General features: G+C 37.5%; 1 protein-coding gene across 1 annotated transcript in view; it reads left to right on the top strand.

Annotated features, from left to right (window-relative positions):
• LOC139735752 (Na(+)/citrate cotransporter-like) overlaps positions 1–18,747 on the top strand; it is a 33,905-nt gene extending 15,158 nt beyond the window's left edge. The window contains exons 5-15 of the mRNA XM_071646504.1: positions 884–1,010; positions 2,822–2,997; positions 9,975–10,175; positions 11,274–11,393; positions 12,073–12,174; positions 13,175–13,291; positions 13,804–13,910; positions 14,728–14,843; positions 15,809–15,970; positions 16,879–17,016; positions 18,240–18,747. Coding sequence (XP_071502605.1) covers positions 884–1,010; positions 2,822–2,997; positions 9,975–10,175; positions 11,274–11,393; positions 12,073–12,174; positions 13,175–13,291; positions 13,804–13,910; positions 14,728–14,843; positions 15,809–15,970; positions 16,879–17,016; positions 18,240–18,431 — 1,558 coding nt within the window. The 3' untranslated portion in view covers positions 18,432–18,747. The remainder of the gene's footprint in view (positions 1–883; positions 1,011–2,821; positions 2,998–9,974; positions 10,176–11,273; positions 11,394–12,072; positions 12,175–13,174; positions 13,292–13,803; positions 13,911–14,727; positions 14,844–15,808; positions 15,971–16,878; positions 17,017–18,239) is intronic.
• Positions 18,748–22,059: the final 3,312 nt, after the last annotated feature.

The following is a 22,059-nucleotide window of genomic DNA, read 5'->3' as shown; positions in this document are numbered from 1 at the left end:
ATTTGTAGAAATGAATCATCAATTTGTTTACTCATACAGGAATGAAAGCCATTGCCTATTTTCATTTGCAGGCATAGGATATATGACATGTCATCATTGCACTGTGTTTACTATTTGAAAGCTACCATAAAAAAACAACAAACAAAACCGAAATAAAGCAAAACATGGAAAAAGTGCAAAGGATATATGACATATCATCAGAGAACTATGTTTACTATTTGAAAGTCACCAGAAAACAAAATGAAGCAAAACTAAACTAAATGAAACTGAAACAGAACAACGCAAAGAGAAAGTGCTACCAAAATTCACAACTTCCTGATCAGCAAAAAGTAGACTTCTGGTATGTTTACTCAGTTACAACTTGGACAAGAAATCTGTGCAAGATGCAAATTTAGACCTGCAAGTATCAATCACAAAACATCATCAATTAAAAACTTGAAAGTTATGGTAACATTGTTATGATGTTATTTCACCTAACCTAGTATTAAGTAAGTATGAGCACAAGACTTTATTTTGAAACATTTAAAACAAGGCTTGGAAAGTTTTCCTAAGTTCATTGATTTTCTATTCATTCAATTTTTGTCAAAATGTATCAATTTATTTATCAATTTATTTAGTTATTTGTTTATTTGCTTGTTTGTTTATTTGTTTGTTTGTTCATTCATTTATTTATTCATTCATTTATTCATTTATTCATTTATATATTTATCTATATATTCTATATTTATTATTCTTTCACACAATCATTCATACAATCATTCATTCACTCACTCATGCATGGATTGAAGTCATTCATCTATTAATGCAGTCATCCATCTCTGAGATCTCCTAGTAGAGATTCCAGAAAGTCATGATTGACCAATAATTTCATCTCTTCCGGTAGGCTGATGATGGGTCTGATGATAACCACAGGGTTTCTCTCCATGTGGATCAGTAACACTGCCACCACAGCCATGATGGTTCCCATCGCCCACTCCATCGCTGAGCAGGTCCTGGAGAACAACCGTATGGTAAAAAATCCCACCTGGTCCTAATTCTCCCTATCGCATATAGCTGATATCACCTCACGATACCGATATCTGATTGATCGCTCTTGGAATGTACACTTCCGGTTTTGCGGTTTTACCCATGTCACGTCCTTTATCTATGGATATTTTCAATAATTTCATTGTTTTGCATCATCAGCCCAGGATTGGGCTGCTTTGCAGAAGAATCCCATTCATCAATTGTAAGGTTACAGATTAGAAAATAACTAATTATTCGACAGATTTTAATACTAGTACTTCTGCGTTCAACGTGCATAAAAGTGTACATTTACACAGCGCGCCTCCATAACTAGAAGTTTATTTCCCAAGAATTAAAGGTTAAAAAAATTAGAGTGCCACATGCGTTCAGATTCGGAGAGCTATATGCGATAGGGAGAATTGGGGTCCATCAAATTCTGGTATCACTGTGGGCTGATCCCCATCAAATCTCACTGTACAGTCAAACTTGTCTGTAATAACGACCACCTGTCTTTAGCAGCCACCTGCCGTATACGACCACTATAAAAACGATTCCCTGCGAGAGAAAAGGCATGTTTAAGAACCTGTCTACAGCGGCCACCTGTCTATAACGGCCACTTTTTTTTTTTTTTCCCTTGGGGGTCACTGTAGACAGGTTTGACTCTATTATGAGATAAAGAAAAAGTATGTCTTTTTTTATGCCTCTGCTACAAGGTGTCTTCGGAAGCACTTTGTTTTCAGCTTGTCTGTCCACCCATTCTGTCCGTAATCAATTTTGTGGATGATGTCACTTTAATGGAACAACTTGAGGTGTCCAACTGAAACTTGGCATATGCACATGTATGAATGGATGAAGCTGTGCCTATCAACGTGTTGGCCCACATGCTTAAGGTCAAAGGTCACAGGTTAAGATCAAATTATAAAATTTCACTATTTCCTATATATCTCTGCAATGCCTAAAGGTATTTTCAGAAAAATTACTTTATGCATGTATTGCCAGATTGAAAATACGACAGACAGTTTTGGGCCATGATATGTCAAAGGTCAAGTGAAAATGCCTAAAATGTCACTTTGTTTTCTCCATATCTCCAAAATGGCTCAAGGTATCTTCATGAAACATAGTACATACAATTGTACACATTGCCTGACAGTGATTCTCTAAGGAAGTTTTACATCATTGGGTCAAATATCAAGAGTCAAAGGTCAGGTTAATATGCTACAAATACCCTATCTATTGCTGAAATTACACTATTTTCTCCATGCCTCTGAAATGATTCAATGAATACACTTCAGTTCAGTTCAGTTCAGTTCAACTTGATTAAACTTGGTGCATACATGCATTACCACACAATAGGAAAGACTTGGACCGTGGGGTCAAGGGTGAATTGCTACAATTTTATCATTTTTCTTTTTAATTTTTTGAAAATTTTTCAAAGTATTGTCATGAAAATTGGTGTATGTTTAGATTGTCATTATTTGGAGAAAATTGTAGACCATGTGTTAAAAAGTCAAAGGAAACTAGGTTTAAGTAATGTATTATATAGTACTTATTTACAACCGCTCGACACATTATGGGGTCGTGCCATCAAATGTTCAAACACATCATTTTGAAAGCTTGCCAGTCATGTGAAACTCATCCCAACGTATTGTCATACCGTGTTTAAAGTACATCCTTCAGAACAAGCAAGTAGTGGATATTTCATAATCTTTTCTGAGAGTTATTTGAGATGAGCTCATCAACTCCTTGTATTATCATTTCGTACTTTTTCCTCTCTCTCTCTCTCTCCCCTTCACTCATCTCTTTGACATTTGTGTAGCACCGACGGTTACGAGAGGGAAAGAGCGAAAACGGGACCGTCGTAAACATGGATGGACAGGGTGGTGAAGAAAAGTTCACGCCGATCAGCGAAACATCCTTCAACGGACATGCCAATCAGGCATTTGACCAGTCTGTCACGGACTTGCACGAAGAGCAAGAGGTGGGGGAAGAAAAGTAAGTCTGCGGTGGCCGCATTTACACTCGTGATTACGAAGATCTTTGTGATTGTAAGGGTGCTCCATCACTTCTGTCACCTATTCCCCAGTGGGTATAAACATCCCCCACCCTTTTTTTTTTCAATAAAGAAGAAACTTTATTCATCCTTCTATTCCTTACCAAGTTCTCTCTGCTCATAGTGAAGTATGGAAGATTGGTATGTTTTTATGCCTCCGCCACGAAGTGGTGCCGGAGGCATTATGTTTTCGGGTTGTCCGTCCGTCCGTCCGTCCTTCCGTCCGTAATGAATCTTGTGGACAGCGTAACTACAAAACCTTTTGAGGCATCCTAATGAAACTTGGCATGTATGTGTATTAGGGAGTGAAGTTGTGCCTATCAACTTTTGGGTGCACATGCTCAAGGTCAAAGGTCAAAAGTCAAGGTCAAATACGTAAAATTTCACTATTTCCACCATATCTCTGCAATGCCTGAAGATATTTTCTTTAAACTTAGTGTATACATGTATTACCCAATTAAGATTCTCTGGTGAAAGTTTGTAGTCATGAGGTCAAAGGTCAAAGGTCAAAAGGTCAAGTAAAAATATTAAAACTTTGTTTTTTATCTCAGTACCTTGGAAATTGTTCAAGGTATCTTCATGGAACATAGTATATATACATGTACTGACTGACAGTGATTATCTAGATAATTTAGGGTTCATGGGGTCAAAGGTCAGGGGTCAAAGGTCAAGGGCAACACTTCAAAATTTTACTATTTCTGTCATGTTTATGCAATGCCAGCAGGACTTTTTTTTTTACCCTTGGTGTATGCATGTATAACCTAATAGAGAGTCTCTGGAAAGTTTTTTTTTCTTTTTTTTTTTTTGCCTCAAAGGTCAAAAGGTCAAAGATCAAGTGAAAGTGCTGAACTAACTTTTTCCTCCATATCTCGGAAGTTGCTCAAGTTATCTTGAAACTTACTGCATATTTATGCATGTTCTGCCTGACAGTGATTATCTTATGAATTTTAGGGTCAAAGGCCAGATGAAAATGGTAACAATTTACTATTCAATACAGAAATTGCACTTTTTCTCCATACAATACTCAATGCATATTCATAAACGTATGAATGGGTCAAAGTCAAGTTAAAGTCCTTAAATCTCCAAATACGTGCTCTCCTATTCATCCACTTAAACCTAGGTTTGCCAGCTTTGTGAAAATGTAATCATACATTGTCCACATGTACTATCTAGACCTATTAGGAGAATCATGCATTATGGCGGAGGCATACCAGTCGCCATAGCGACATTTCTAGTTATATTTTGGGCCCATTCTTATCCCCCTTTTTAGTTTTTATCAAGCTTCAGGGTGGGTAGGTATGCTCCAGTGATGTGCTGTGTCTCCATGTCTGCATCTTAATCAGTTGGCTTTTACGTCGTTCTGCCGCTGTCTTAATTGCAGGGTGCAGTCAGGGAGAATTTCGCCCAAACATATGCTGTAAAGCATGAAGTTTTCGCAAATTGGATCTGACGGCTTTTTCGCGGCATGAATTTCCGTGAATTGCCACTGGCATTCAGATCATATAGTAGAGGCAAAAATTTTCATGCGGAGTTTAATTTCGTGAATCTTGGGTCTCGCAAAATTCTTGAAATCAAAATGCATGCAAAAATTTCCAGTTTTACAGCAGTAGGATTCAGTGAATGCGTCATTGAAGTTTGAGAATGTGTGGACGATTTTTCCCAAAGTTATGAATTTTTATGGTTTTGGTTGAATCGAGGTGCCTCATTGCAAAATTGGAAGGCTACAGCACTACGTGATATGTTGCAAAAGTGGTAAAACAACAAAGAGAGAATATCACAAAAGTTCACTTTCTAAGGCAAATGCACATTTCATCAACTTGTTACTGACATTAGAATGGAGATATCATTACCCCTGCCTTCTTAAAGCATAAAGTCAAAGACTCTTTATCATAAAAAACAACAACACCACAGCAATGACTATGCATGGATGTAAGCAAAGCTTTAACAATTCATAACTTTTGAATTTGAGTGAATTGTCAGATTTTCCCTAAACATCACTGACATGTCCTACCAATGGTTTTGCTTTCAATTATCCCCATAAGCTTAGGGTGAACTGCCCAGTAAGCGCGTTTTTTTTGTGTGACCAGTATCAGTTTAATGGCTTATGCAATTGAACTCTGCCCAGTATTACAGTAGGCCTACTCTTATCTTCATGAGGCTCTAAGATGGCACCCGAGCTGATCTGGATTGTTTTCAAACCAGAAATCTTTGTGTGAATGAAACTTTCACAAATTTTGCAAGGAGCCAAGATTTGCAAAAGTAAAGATTCACACAAAAGTATTTTGTTGTTGTTGTTGCTGCTGCTGTTGTTGTTGTTCTTCTTCTTCACACAGTGCATTAATGTATGCTGGCGGCAACTCTTCAAAACTTCATGCCATGAAAAAACTGTCAACTCCAATTCATGAAAGATTCATGCTGTGAATGTTTATGGTTTTACAGTACAGTCAAACCTGCCTTAGCGGCCACCTGTCTATAACGGCCACGTTTTTCGTCTCCCTTGGGTGGCTGCTACAGACAGGTTTGACTGTATTTGTTACTAAAATGCTCTATTGTGCAATTTACCCTATTACCCAATTTACCAAATTTCAAATGGTGCAAACCACCATATTGTCAGTCGAATGTTACTCATGTTTTACTGGACCGTGCATTCAATTTCATGGCCTTCGTATAACTTCCTTATTTGGATTTATTTTGATAAACTAGCGCGCCCATACCACTATATCTTCAGTTAGCATGAAAGTTAAGTGAGCAATATGTTTTAGTCTAATAAATGCTCTGTAATGACCAAATGTCCAAAGTAGATTCTGCTTCGGTTTGTAAACATACTGCATGTACCATTTTTTTTTTTTTTTGTTCTTGTTCTTTTAGCCTAAATGATTACATGCCCCCACCCCCAACAAAATAAAGCAAAACAAAGCAGGTGGAGCAAGTCATCCACCTTAAGTATGTTAAGAGATTTTGACCTGAATGTGTTGCATGGAAATACACCAATGTTGCTGCTTTATGGATTATTATGTGGCACATCAGTGCCTACACCATTGTTGATTCAGCAGTTGTTAATGATATTTACTCCCGCCCTTGTTTGGTGAGATTCATTATCGTATGATGAGTGTCAGTGAAAACATTAATGGTGTCAGCTTTATTCATTAAGAAGCTATTTTGGTAAGATCCATTATCGTTTGAGTGAGCCAGTAAAAAATGAACAGTGTCAGAGTTTTATGCACCTTATCAGCAATAATGGGCCACTTTATTGGTGATATAAGGAGGGCAAAGGCTTCAAAACGTAAAGGAGTTAATTGTTTTTATGGCCCCCATGTCTCTAAAATCGTAAGTAAAGTGGTGATTTCACGGGCTTGCAATCTTTTTATGTACATTTTTTTTTTATAATGATCGTATCATGAGCTTCCTCTCAAAGTTGAATAGCTAGTCACTTATCATTTAATGGTTTGCTGCAACTGTTCATCCATCGGTTTAATTGATACGCCTCTGACCTTGTAACGAATCTAATAAGGATTGGACCCTGGAACAAATTTCCATCAAGATGGATTACATTGTTTATCATATGAAATTGGCAGTCTAGATTTGGCTGTGTGTATGTGCATTTTTGTTTGTTTGTTTGTTTGTATGTTTTTTAAAATTAAGAAGTCAATTTGTCTGCATCTGGGGGGCGTTTCATAAAGCTATTCGTAAAGTTACGAATGACTTGCGAGTGACTGGTGATCAATTGTGACCCGCTAGAACAAAAGGATCCTAAAGTCGCTGACGGGCGAGCCAAGCATGGCCCAGAAAAATGCTATTTTCAGGCCTTTCCTTTGATCATTTAGCTTCGAAATTTCGGCAGATGATAGAAGATACATTAGACTACAAAATTATGTAAAAACAGAAATCCGAACGTTTTGACAGATTTTGGTGATCTGACTTCAAACTAGATTTTCTCGGCTCACCCGTCAGCAACTTAAGGATCCTTTTGTTGTAGCGGGTCACAATTCTTGTGCTGAATTGTGGAAATTCTGAATAGTATAGCACATCAGAACTGATCACCAGTCACTCGTAAGTTGTTTGTAACTTTACGAACAGCTTTATGAAACACCCCCCTGGTTGCTTTACAACCTCTGTGATATTACTGCTCACATTAGGTGTGCTAGATGTGTTTGTAAAATAACTACCAGGTACTGTAAAAGTGAAAATTCTCATGGTGTAGAAATTTTCGCGCATTTGGCGCAACCAGAAACTAGCGTAAAAATAAAAGCACACAAATATTTATGCTTGCCACGTATAATGCTCCAGTAGTTGATGTCTTGATTGCGCAGAAATGAAAACATGCGAAACTCATCTTACCCATCCGAGTACGGAAAATTAGTCGCATGTAAATGTCCACTTTTACAGTATTTTGTAAGATCCGTATAGTACAGTATTTATGTTTATGCATGTTTGTGTGTGCATACGTTCATACATACATACCTGCATGCGAAGAATAATTGATACTATAGATTAAGAATCGCTACATCTATGGTAAACAACAAACATTCAAGAATGCTCTTTGTACAACATGAGTAGTTCAGTGGATAAACTCCTATGACCTTGAATGAAATAGAAGGATGTTTCATGCAATGCTTACCTCTACTCATGAAAAAGAGCTCTACATTATTATGACCTTTCACACTAATTTACATTGTGTACCGTATTTGTGTGGATTAGATTGTAGAGTAGGTGACCCAGGGTTGATATTAAAACATGTAAAGACATGTCTGCATTTTTACACATTGCAACCCAACGTATACACACACATACGCACACACATTACACGTTTCTCACAACTCACCCCACAATTTAATACACACAGACACAAACTTTCATACACAGCACCCAAGACACTCTGACAGCTGGTACACATACACTGACACGCATGACATTCATATTTTCACATGCTACAAGCTAACATATCAAAGACATTTTTAAACACTGTACTCCAACACACACACAGGCGCACATTTTCATGGGTACACATACACTGACACGCATGACACATATATTTTCATGTGCTTCACCCTAACATCAGTACATTGTATACATAAACACATTTTCAAACACTGTATTGCAACATACTCACACACATGCAGGCAAGGGGGCTGCAAGCAATAGTGTACTACCCAGAAAGAGACTCTAAATCTCCAGCTTTGAGACCATTTTCTTAAATCTTCTGCTCTATTTCCTGAGCTTGAACTTTTCCCACTCTAGCTTGGGTGCGTTTGAGTGCTCAAAAGTGAACCAAAGCAAACCGTACTGTATTGCGCCAGACTTGGAGAAAGCGTACCTCACGAGTTATTCTTAGAGGGGGTCACACAGTTATGTAGCAACAGGGTGATTCACCTGGCACACTAATAAACTACTTACTGTTGTCCTGAACAAAGCGAATGAACTCTTTGCATTATGATCCCGATGTATGTTCGTGTTACCCACATTCTTCACCTGACAACTTCTGGTATGGTCTTGGTAAGCTTTTGGAGCTCACCAGTAAGTGGTCCGCTTTTCGCTCAGTATAGTTCAGTACGGTACACTTTAGGAGGGTTCAAGCGCTCCTCTGGCATGGGTAGGGTACAGTTTGATATGTCTTAAGAGAGCACTTGAACGCACCCTACGTGTCTCCCATTTCAGATGTATTTTTCTCCCACTTAGAATTTAACTTTCTCTCTTCCAATTCTACTTTTGTCATAAATGTTTGAAAATAAGGCTAAGATAGCACCAGAGAGCAATTATAACACTAGAACGAGAGCTGGACCCTGGCTGCAAAGGGACGTCAACGCTTCCAGCCCATGATGTTTGCTTAATCGCACGTAGTACTTTGTGCATGTTCATGAGATCAGAGTCTCCCGTTTGCTGAGGGGTCCAGGCGAGAGAGAATCTCCCATTTAACCCGTTGAGGACAGACTGATTTTGCTACAACGTGCATTTCCCATAGACATCTGCCTGAGTATACTTGGGACTTGTCCTCAACGGGTTAAGAGATGCATGAGGTTGGAGTCTTTGCCCAGAAGGTTAAACACACCCCTGATCTCTTTCTAGTGACTTTATATCAAACAGTCAGTCAGCTAGAAGTGCTCTTAGCCCCTTGAGGTCATTTATCTGGGACACTTGTGATTGTACTGATACTTGTAAATTATTCATCTTTGTAAATATTGACTGGGCAAATAGGTGGAAAATGGTGGCGGTGGTGTATGGTACATGCAATGTTTGTCTCCCCTGTATCTACTTCTACCTTGTCCAATTCTCCACTTCACAGAAAAGCGTTGGTATAAAAGATGTCAGCTGTTTGCATTGTATACTTCTTTGTTCTGGACGGTGTCTAAGGAATAGAATAGAAGGGCTAGGTAGCTTTTTTTGTAATTGTTGTTCGTGGGTGTGGAGTAAGGAGAATAGCATTGTAGCCTTCCCACCTCTCCCCTCTTTATGTGTGAAGTGATTTATCAGATATAGTGAGAACAACTGTGATAGAAAAAGAATTTTTCAAGATGTAGCGTTTACCTTGTTATATTTCCCTTTTCATTGGTTCCTCAATATCCAGGATGTATTCCCGAATCCAATCCCTTAGGGTAAATACTGTAAATCGAGGAATGTTTGCGTGTATTTTAATTTTGCGAGAGCCAAGATTCACAAAATGGAAATGCAGGCAAAAATTCATGTCTGCACTATGTGAATTAAATGTCACAGGCAACTTGCGAAATTTTCATGCCACAAAAAAGGCCATCGCCTCCAAGTGGCGAAAATTTCATGCCGCGAAAATATCGTGTTTTACAGTGTACCTCCCAGGGGGGATATCAAGTGTTTATTCTACACCTCTAAAAAGTCAATATCTGCATAATACTTGCTTCCTTACCTCTCCAATTTATTTTTCTTCATCATGCTTCTTTTTTTTCTTCAGGAAAGAACATCCTGACGAGGAACCTATTGTGGAGGAATCCATGGAGAAATCGCAAAAGATTGACTACGAGTCACTGACTCCCGAGGAACAGAAGCTGTGCAAGGGTCTCCTCTTGTGCTGTGCCTATGCCGCCAACATTGGCGGCACAGCCACGCTGACGGGAACGGGCCCCAATGTCGTCTTTGCTGGGGTGATTGACGAGTAAGCACATTAGAAGCTGTCGACTGGTAGAGGTGGAAATTCACAGAACGATCCAGCTGAAATGTTTGAAACACTGTTGATGAATGTCACACTGTATAACCCCCCCCCCAAAAAAAAAAATAAATAAATAAATAAATAAATGAAAAAAAAAATTATAAATAAAATCAGACACGAGGTAACAACACAATGTATGTTTCTGACCATGAAAGTCATTGTTTCTTTAATTGTTTGACTTTTAAGCATTGCATAGATTACATGAATTCATTTTATCGATCGTTCAAAAAATATGATATATCTGTCATTACAGTATCATGTTCAATTTTATTATGCACAAATATTCTTCCACTGGAGAATGGGATGGCCCATTTTGCCCCTGGGCATAAAAAGCAACATGTTCACCAAAATAATTTGACCATATGTATTCAGTTACTGGCTGATGACAAGAGTGTTCCTCACCTCTCTCTCTCCCTCTCTATTTCTCTATCTATCTATCTATCTATGTATCTATGTATGTATCTATCTGTCTGTCTATCTATTATCTGTCTGTCTATCTATCTATCTATTATCTAGCTTTCTGTCTACGTACATGTATCTGTCTATCTATCTGTCTATTCATCTATCTATCTATCTGTCTGTCTATCTATCTTATCTATTATATATCATTCTATCTATCTCTCTTTCTTTCTATCTATTTATCTATCTATCTTTCTATCTATCTACTTGTCTATCTGTCTGTTTATTTATTTATTTATCTATATATCTATTAATCATCTATCTTTCTGTCTGTCTATCTATATATCTATCTATCTCTCTTTCTATCTATCTATCTGTCTATCTTTCTATCTCTCTTTCTATCTATCTATCTGTCTATCTTTCTATCTATCTACTTGTCTATCTGTCTGTTTATTTATTTATTTATCTATATATCTATTAATCATCTATCTTTCTGTCTGTCTATCTATATATCTATCTATCTATCTATATGAATACCTATCTTTCTAGTTATCTATCTATCTATCTATCTATCTATCTGTTTATCTATCTATCTATATGTCTGTCTATATATCAATATGTCTCTATCTCTCTCTCTCCACCCAGATTGTACCCAGACTCCGGTATAACGTTTGCCAGCTGGCTCCTCTTCTCACTGCCAGGAACCATTGTCAACCTCATCCTGTGCTGGATTTGGCTCCAACTCCTCTTCTTTGGTGTCCCATGGTAAGATGTTTTGGCTTTCACCTCCTCCTCCTTCTCCTCCTCCTCCTTCTCCTCCTCCTCCTCCTCCTCCTCTTCTTCTTCCTCCTCCTCCTCTTCCTCTTCCTCCTCCTCCTCTATCATGTGTGCATCATCATCATCATCATCATCACCATCATCATCATCATCATCGTCATCATCATTATCATCATCATCATTATCATCCAAATTTTCTCTCTCCTCCTTCTTTTTCTTTTTCTTCCTATTCTCACTCTCATTCAGTTTCTTCTCACTCTTCATATTCTTACCCTCTGAGCCCCATGTCATAAAAAGTTGCAATGATGTCAACTCTAGCTGGAATGGAAATCGTCATGGTAATGAAAAAAAATTCAGCTTCCTGATTGGCTGTTGCTATGAGAAGTTGCCAGTCCAGCAAGAATTGATATCCTACCATCTTTTATGAATTGGGGTCCTTTCTTCTAATTCTTTTGCATTTTTCATTTTTTGTTCCATCGTCCCCATCCATTCTGTTACATTTTGCTCAATCTCATTCTGATTCTTGTTTTCTTACATTTTTACTATATTTTAGTGATATGTTATTTTCCAACCATTATTTTCTCTGTTTTTATTCCCTTCCATCTTTCTCCGTTTCTTTTATGTGGCCAGAGATACTCAAATACTCTTTTTCGGCCTTATTTCTCAGTTTCAGAAAGCAGTCTGCGGAAGGCATGGCTGTGGCCTTGGCAGAGGAGAAGTCAGGAAGGGAGGTGATCAAACGAGAATACGCGAAGCTTGGTCCCTGGACGTACGTATGATCGGATGTTACCGTATATGCTGAATATTAAGCGAGGTTTTTGTTTTTGCGAATTTCACAAGTTGGGTGCTATTCGCAAATTTAAAAACATGCAAAAATATGAACTCTGATCCCGACATGAATGTGACGTGTACGGATACATTTCTCCATTTGATACTGTGCTCCATAATTGCAAATTTAACCACCTACAGAATTTTCGGGAAGTCCCGGATTTGCGAAAAGTTAGAATCGCTAAATATATGGCTTATACAGTAACGTACTTTGTTCGGATTCCTCCTAATCTTACATCTCGTCCTTGGAACACTGCCAGGAAATAGTGATTTATGTTGCGATGTGTTTCTTTTTTTATTGTAATTGAGTTTTTGTGATACTGCTGTGACGCTTTGCATTGTTTTCTTGGTGTTTGCACTGATGCTGATATGGACATATTAGGCATGTTATCAGTCTGCAACTTTTTATTATCTGTAGACAAAAATTGAGTCGTCTGATCAACAAGCTTGTTAAGACATGGTTTGTGGACTTTGTTGTTGTCGTTTGTATTTGCCCACTGATATAACATGAAAATTTTTACTTTAAGCAGCAGTAGTAATAGATGTGGTAGTAATAGTGGTTGTAGTAGTAGTAGTAGTAATAGTAGTAGTAGTAGTAGTAGTAGTAGTAGTAGTAGTAGTAGTAGTAGTAGCAATAGTAAAAGTAGTGGTAGTAGTAGTAGTAATATCACCATCATCATCATCACATGAAATCAAAGTGTTGAAGGTAATGAGTTTATCAATGCCAAACACACTCTTCATTGACTTCAGTTTTAGCGTGCACAAGACTTAAAAAATTAGAGTCATGGGTACCTGAACAAAAGGAAAAGTAAATACAAGTAATAATTACTAATAAGTAGTGAGTAAATACAGTTATTTCTAGTGGTAACTATTGATTTTTATCAGTAAAAAACACTTTTCCCATCTCACTGCTACCGCTGATCACTACTCTGTTTTGACAGGTGGGGTCAAGTAGCAGTCCTGTGCCACTTTGTGATACTGGCTCTGCTCTGGCTGTTTCGCAACCCAAACTTTGTCCCAGGATTTACAGGCTGGGCCGGTCTCTTCCCCGTTCCAGAGTAAGTGCAGTAGACCCTGTTATATAAACTTGTGTGTAATTGTGTGTTTGTGTGTATTTATGTTCATTTCTAATGTGTTTATTTCTTACGCATATTCATAACTTATTGGTTTTATGCCATATTAGTTTACATCAGGGTATGTGTGTGAACTTTATTGCAAAGTAGTGACACTTTGTTATTCGTAGTGCTCGTATGCAGTGCTAAAGGGTCTTTTTATCTAAAGAAATAATTTTGTTATTGTTTATTTTTGCTTATTTTTTAACTTGTGATTCACTTTTTTTTTTTTTTTTGCTTTGGCAAATAAGATTTCAGATGGGTGTGAATTTTACTGACGTAGACACATTACAAACTGAAGTATAAATTCTTCTTGGCAAAATGCTCTAAACAAAATTTTCACACTCGGAAATATTTTGCATTTATGGTATCTCGTGCAACTTGTCTTTTATGTGTCCAGCAGTGAATTTCCTAACTTGATTCTTTACATATGTGTGGCCATGTTTTTGTCTCTGCAGCTACATCAGCGATGCGACGGCAGCCATCTTGATTTCCATCCTGCTCTTCATCTTTCCAGCATTCCCACCATGGTTCATGAAATGTGGTCCCTTTAAGATGGAAAATGGTAAAGCGTTTCAGATATTTCTTTATTTTTTTTATTTTTGTGCATGGATATTGTGAAACCCAGCTATGCCTTGTTTTGAATTATTCCTTTAATATGAAATTGTTTCCCAGAAGAAAGCACATAATGTATTTGAGCTGGTAACATTTCAAAAAACATAACAACAACAACAACAACAAAGAAGAAGTGCAGGATGAATACCTAGTAGTTTAGACAGCAGATTGTTGGCCACATGTTGTTTTTGTTGTTTTGCTGTAATTGCAAATTTTCCAAACTTTTTCCATAATACATCAAACCCCCCCCCCAAAAAAAAAAAAAAAAAATTGCTCAGTCAATCAGAATTGAAGTAAGATTGCAGAAATGAAGGAAAGGCGTTCACTATACCAATGTCATTAGCTCATCTTCCACGGTATCACAACTTAAAGTGGCTTTAAGTCTACTGGATACTTCATATCTTTGTAATGTACTTATGTGTATATTTTTTCTCTCTGTGTATATTCATATATTTATTCTCCAAAGTTTTATACGTATTCATTTCAATTCACTTTATTGATTATCATAAGAACAGAAATATGTAAAATGTAAAATGTAACGGGGAGTTCAAAGAAATAGCCAAAGGCTATCAGCAAATGTGATCCCATTTGAACAATTAGATACATAAGATTATATACAAATACAGATTTAGAGTTGAATTCACAATATTTAATGAAAGTAACAGATTACATACACAAATATATATCAGATATGAATGAATAGATGATTAAGTGAAATAAGTGTTCAAAGATAACTCTTTGGGATTATGTCATGTCTCTAATGACAGATGAGAAACCTCAATCCAGAGATGCACTCCTCGACTGGAAGACAACTCAGAGGATGTTACCATGGAACATCATCCTCCTCCTTGGAGGAGGTTTTGCTCTGGCTGCAGGAACTGAGGTGGGTTGGACATCCAGCAGGGATTTCATTTCAAAATAGCTTTGAGGGTTCAAAATGTATTCCAGGTCTTGTTTCTTCTCTCTATACCCGAGTCTACAATATAAGTTGTAGCATGTGAACTAATAGAACAGCTAGTAGAGCAGAGGCCTAAAGTGAGAAAAAGAGAATGTGATTATGACATTTTGAGCTGCCGTAGTTGCTTTCATATATATTCCCAACAATAACACAAACTTGATTTTAATGGGATTAGGAAATTTATAAAAAAGAGAAGACTTGCCATTATAAAGTGAGATAAAAATGCTGATTTGAAGTAATAAGCAAATAATCAATGTTGGTGAAGGTGATGGGACAAGCTATCACTTCTGAGGCAATCTGGATGTAGCTATCTTTCCAAAGCGCAGCTGAGGAAAGATAGCGTACACGTTCAGATCGCCGAGGAAGTGATAGTTTGTCTCATTGCCTGAAACTAAAAGTTGATTATTTGCTTTATATTCCACATCTAGGGTCCTAGATATTTCCATTTTATTCCACATCTGAAACCGTTTTAGCTGTCTTTATGTATCCTCAGGGCTTAGGCTACGTAGTTTACTTTAGACGTACAGTATGCGCATAGATAGATAGGTAGATATATATAGATAGATAGATAGATAGATAGATAGATAGATAGATAGATAGATAGATAGATAGACAGGTAGATAGGTAGATATATATATATAGATAGATAGATAGATAGATAGATAGATAGATAGATAGATTGATAGATAGATAGACAGGTAGATAGGTAGATATATATATATATATATAGATAGATAGATAGATAGATAGATAGGTGTGTTCATAGATAGATATCAGCTGTGACCTCTTAAACATGGTTGTTTCAAAAATCTTACAAATTTGATTCATTGTGTCCCTGGGATTTGCTTATTTTTAAAGTGTGTTCACTAAAGTTTTCTTTTTCCACCTAGGCTTCCGGTCTGTCCCAGTGGCTCGCAGACCAGTTCGCAGTGCTGGACTTCTTACCTCCCTGGGTCCTGGTCCTCATCATCACCGTCATCATCTGCTTCTTCACCGAGTTCACCAGCAATGTCGCCACGGCAACCATATTCCTCCCCATCCTTGCATCCCTGGTCAGCAAATGCTTTCAATATTCTGTAGAGGACACAATTTACTCACCTTTTCTCCGCTTAAATATGAAATAATAATAATCATCATCATCATCATCATCATCACAATTCACATATTTAGGATGATGAAAAAGGAAGATAGAAATTTAGAAGTTGTGATTGTTTTCAGATTTCTGATATTCATCATGATGTGCAAGATGAAGGCAGTTTGTTGCCAATTTGCATAATATGATTTGTGTCAAAGAATTGAAGTTTAATGCAAGTGTCATCAAAATTTAGCCATTTATGGAGCTTTTGGTGGTCACACCCTTGCATGTTCCATTTCTATGCACAATGTAATGATTTATTTCACAAGTTATTTCTCAATTTGTCTTTTCTTGAATTTATAATGTAGAATTATAGTGATGGTAAACTCTGTTCTGAAAAAATTAAGTGCAGTATTCAAATCAAAGTTTACTGAAGTTTCAGATATTCGGTTAGATGTTGGATTTTTTTAAACATATCGATGTCAAAGTTGTATTAATGATGCATATCCTGTGATGTGTAATTATATTTTTGTTTCATGTTTTATGTGTCTATGCGCAAGACTCGAAGTGAGATGAGTTTCCAAATGTGCAATGTTGATTGAAACTGAACTGAATTGAATTGAATTGAATTTTGATATTTCAAATGAATATCTGTGAGATTTTTTTTTGTTCAATCTACCTTCTCTCTGTGATTTGATTACTGAAAAAAGGTCAATTGAATTATCTGTTTCTTAATATCATGAAGGACATCTGAAAATTGAACTTCATTATTGATAAAATGAAAAAGTAATTCAAGAAAAAAAATTGAATTTCAGAGTGATATGGGTGAGGATTATGGTAAAAAATCATTTATTCAACAACAGTCATACAATTTGCTCTTTCCAGGCGGAGAGCATCTGCATCAATCCCCTGTATGTCATAATGCCAGCTACCATCTCCTGTTCTTATGCCTTCATGCTACCGGTGGCCACGCCTCCCAATGCCATCGCTTTTGCGTACGGCTCCATCACAGTCCCGAACATGGTAATGTCTCCTTGGAAATATCTTGTTAAAAACTGCCACCTCTGCAAATCCTATAAAACGAAAATTGAGCTTACTGATGTGGAGGTTTGGGGTGTTATTGTCTTCAGGTGAAAACCTTACAGTCAGGTGTGACCCTGCATCACAAAACCAACAAAAAGTCAACATTTGATATAAAAACATACATAGTAAATACCACTAACATTTTTAGCCCACCTGAGCCGAAGGCTCAAGTGAGCTTTTGCGATCGCTCTTCGTCCGGCGTCCGGCGTGCCTAGTGTGCCGTGCGTCGTCCGTTGTCCGTCGTGCGTAAACTTTTTACATTTTCATCTTCTTCTTGAGAACCCCACGACCGATTTTCACCAAACTTGTCAGGTAGCATCCCTAGGGGGATAGGATCTCAGTTTGTTCAAATGGGCACCATGCCCCACCTGGGGGCCCCCAGAGGGGCCCAAACCCCCCAAAATTAAAACATCTTAAAAAATCTTCTTCTCTAGAACCAGAAGTGATAGAGCTAAGTTAGTACTATGAGTTATTACATTGATGACTGTAGTTTCAAGTTTGTTCATGGCAGAATTAGGGGTGCCCCCCTTGGGACCCAGGGGAGGGGGATAGGGAGGGATCCTAGTGGGGCCCAAATTGTACATTTTCATCTTTTTCTTGTTTGCTTAAGAAAAGATTTTGAAAGAGTGGACTCTAAGCTTTAAAATGACCTGTAGCTCAATACAAATGGACTTTTCTTACTTATCTAAATAACAGAAAAAAGCATATGCTGTAAAAAAAACAAACTTTAAAAAAAAAAATGTTACTAAGAAAGGAGGCTTTGAAGTTTAAGGTCCATTCAAGTGCTTAATCTCACCTAACAGAGCTCCATGCAGTAAATGGGATGAAAAACAGGATATAAAACTCTCTAGCAACAGAACTGAATTTCTACTCGTGAGTAAGTGTACATACTGCTACTGAATTTTTGCGCTTGTGGAAAGCACAGCTACGGGATGATGTTGTATGTTGGGGGGGGGGGGGGGGTGGGGGGTGGGCAATATATTGTAGGTCTCGTCTCACACTTAGCGTGCGTGGTCGAGAATGGAAGTATAAAGCTACTTTAGTCCAAGCTAAGCTTATCTTGCTTGAGAAGCGAAGCATACTAAAGTCATGCACAGTATAAAAGGGTATTTGATGTCATTTTTTTTTTTACTTTGATTATTTTTAAATTTCCCCTTCCTCAGGTGAGGGCTGGCATCGTGATGAACATCATCGGTATCATCGTCGTCAATCTCCTCATTAGCTCCATGGGCGTGGTCATGTTTGACGTCTTCACCTACCCATCGTGGGGGAATAACAATGTCACGTGCCTTCTGGGTCCGCAAAACGTGACCACCATGGTAGCGTCCACTCTTACTCCCCCTCCAACGATGTAAAAAAAAAATAAAAGAGAAAAAGGATGGACAAGGGAAGAGGATCTGCATTTGAATTTCAGTGTTATTGATGTGGTTTCCGTTGTATTTGTCTTGTTCTGTTTCATATGGTTGTACATTATTTTGGGTGCTCATTTCACCCATGCACGGGTTTTTCGAAAATGTGCCCAATGCAAAGAAAGGAAAAAAACAAACAAACAAACAAACACAGGCCCAGAGATTTGCTGATGCAAAATCCACATAATTACTGGTATGCAATATCTGCATTCAATGCATTCTTTATGGCCTCTTCAGGTTTTTGTTTTCATGTAATGTTGAAGCAGTGCAAGCTTTCATGAAAAAAACTTGCCAACTGGAAAGAAAGATGGAATTAAGAGGTAAAAGGGAAAATCAAAAGAATCATGGAGGGAATTCATGTGTGACTAAACATATATATGCACTAATAAGTGTTTTTGAAATGTTGGTGTCATTGTTAGTACTTGCATTGGCGTATGCAGGTGAAACTTGTTATGAAGAATACAGAAACAAAACAATTTTGTTAGAGTGCGTTGGGCTCAATGGTTGAATTGTCATTATTTTATGTATTTACTTCTGTATAATGAGAAAAGGCCACAACTACAATGTATATTGTCATAACAGGATTCAACTGCAGTCGATTGGCCTATGGGTTAATCTTGCAAAGAAGCTGCCATAGAGTAACAGAAAAATGAGTGGACAATCCAAGAATTGATATACAGTTTGTTTACAAGTCCGGCTACTGCCAATATTACAGTGCATGCCAGCCAGCCTAGCTGTTTCAGATGCATTGTGGGATGGCTTGGTAGCAAAGTTGGATCAGATCTGGGCTTGTCAGATCAGCACATGAACAGTGTTCATATATGCATATGTGACCAAGATCGAAGAAGCACTGTGCACTGTGCAGAGCAACCAACCCGGGTCATGTCTTTCATCCAGGGGAGGTGTTTCACGAAGAATTTAAGTCGAACTTAGAATTTTAGATTGACTGAAAATTATGGTATGCTGCGTGTGTCTTTAATGTTGCTCAACTTTCTAATGAAAATGAAAATTTTGGAGACTTTTTATCATGTAGCCATTGATAATACAAGGTAAAATGAATAACAAAGGAATTATTCTGTAAACATTAATGATAATTTGAAGTGGGTGTTGATTAGGCTAATAGAATTGAACAGGGAAACCAGTGGCTTACCATAATTTTTAGTCAATCTTAGATTTTAAGTTCAACTTAAATTCTTTGTGAAACACCCCCCAAGGGTATTTTGGAAGATTTCTTTGATTGTCATTGCTTGACCAGCACATTGCTGTGTTCCGGAGATAAATTGTGAATTTAATGGCCACAAATTGATCATTGAAATCGAAAACCTGTAAACTCTTTTTATGCCAAATTCAAACCAAAGAAAAGAGTAGTGATGAACAAGATGCATGCATTGATTCCATCGCATCGCATGTGGATGAAGACGCAAGCTAGGCAACCGGCACCTAACAATGCTACCAAGCTATCCCACATTGCATCCGTGACAGGGCTTTACAACAGTGCTTTACCCATTGCCAGTACCCCAAAATATGTTTGATGTTCAAATTGATGATGCCAAATACTCCACATATGCAATTGAAAATACTATGCCAGATAAGCTCAGCTCTGGATATAAGGATAACACACCATGGCAATTCTCCCTACATTATGCACATTTCTTCTCATAACAAGGTGATTTTGTACGGCCCAACTCTTTATATTTCTTTGGTTTTTTTTACCCTGATAGAGTGAAAAACCTGATACAACAAGGTAATTATCGTGGTTTTTAGGTCCCTCTCATCATAACAAGATTTCCCCATAGGACCTACCCGCCATGTAAGCAAACATTTGAGCCATGTGTCATGCAACCATGTGTCATGCACTTGAGATTTAAAAGAAAAAAATTGTGGTGTACAGTAATGCTGCCATTATAATCATACCCGTAGTTTGGAAGATTTCCACACTATATATTTTCCACACTATATTTCCTCACTGTTATATACTGCAGGTAGTGTTCAGAGTATCAGTATTTTTGTGGGGTTTTTTTTCCCACTGATAATCTGGATATTGTAGTTGGTCAATCCATGTTGCTTCTGTGGTCACATGATCTTAAAGAGATCGTATAGTTTTGGTTGAGACCTAATTTCAGGTTTCTAACATTTTTTGAAGAGATATTGAGAAACCTCTAATGAAATATGAAAGAGCATGTAATTCCATGAGGAATTCAACGTTTATTTGATGAAAATTGGTTTTGAAATGGCTGAGATATCCAAAACAGAGCAATTCTAATAAAGTGTGAGACCCACCTTTATTATGATCACTTTGTTTTACTTTGTTTTTGGATGTTTCAGTCACTCCAAACCAGATTTTCATCAAATAAACTTTGAATTCCTCTTAATATGGTATGCTCTGTGCTATTTCATAAGTGTTTTCTTGTTATCTTGCAAAAAGTTAAAAGCTCAATTCTCATCTCCACCAATACTGTACCATCCCTGATGATCAGGTCTCCACACACTTCCTGGCAACCCATTCTATGCAAGATTTTATATTCCCCGTAGACTTGGTAATAGATTGATTAGGTTTCCATACATGACAGATTAAACTTCATTTGCCAGAAAAAGGAAATAAAAATTGATAATATTAAATGCTCATAGTGACTAGGCAAGGGTAGACATAATATGCAAGAATTTTTTAGCCTGCTCAATCACTGAACAGCTTGTCATTTTTATGAGTTCAAATAATGCAATCAATGAAGATGTCTGTGTTGTATGTCAAGTAGAGGAGTGTTGCTAGATATTGGGGGTAGTCAAGTACCGGTAGGCATTTCAGGAGTTATTCTCTTTTCGAGGGTGTATGAATTCATGATGTGTTTTATCTCATGATGGTTTATCATGGTTATTTACTTGTATGTTTTATCATGACAAGCTGATAGAATTCCAATGTAAGTTTGAGGTTATTAAATTCATAGGCTGTGGAAAGACTTGATGAATGTAAGAGAAAAGAAAAAGATTGAAATTCTAAAGGATGAATGTGGGGTACTTAGATAAATGAGTCATGGAAAGATTTGATGTATTTGAAGGCAGAATGCAGAATAAGTATACTGTAAAAGTGGATATATTTCGCGCGACTAATTTTTCGCGCTCAGCCCAGTATAAAAAGAAGAGTTTCGCATGTTTTAATTCTGCCGAATCAAGACAGTAAGTGTGGGAACATTATGGCAAGCAAAGATATTTACATGCTTTGATTTTCGCGTGAGTTTCTGTTTGCGCGAAATGCGTGAAAATTTCCACTTTTACAGTAAATGAGAGCATCAAAGTGGGCTTGAGGAGATGCTGTGTATTGCACAATTATTCGTAGGAGGCTAAAGGGTGGAGATGTGAGTAGAGTGTGTGTTACTCTAGTAGGGGAAAATGTATTATGGCAGGGAGGTCCCACCTCCCTGATTATGGGAATCAAGAGCCAGTGTATAATTTTGTGTTGTGTCTCATGGATAAGGTGTTATTGGGACGAAGACACAGCTGGTGTATACAGTGTAGCTGTGTGTTATGGATAAAATGTATTGTGGGGACCAAGACATGGTGTATATATACCGGTAGATGT

Source organism: Diadema antillarum, unplaced genomic scaffold (assembly GCF_040938485.1).
Source record: "Diadema antillarum isolate AM-2024a unplaced genomic scaffold, OU_Dant_1.0 seq00000597_RagTag, whole genome shotgun sequence".
Taxonomy (NCBI): domain Eukaryota; kingdom Metazoa; phylum Echinodermata; class Echinoidea; order Diadematoida; family Diadematidae; genus Diadema; species Diadema antillarum.
The sequence above is the reverse complement of the archived record's forward strand: the minus strand, read 5'-3'. Positions and strand labels throughout refer to the sequence as shown.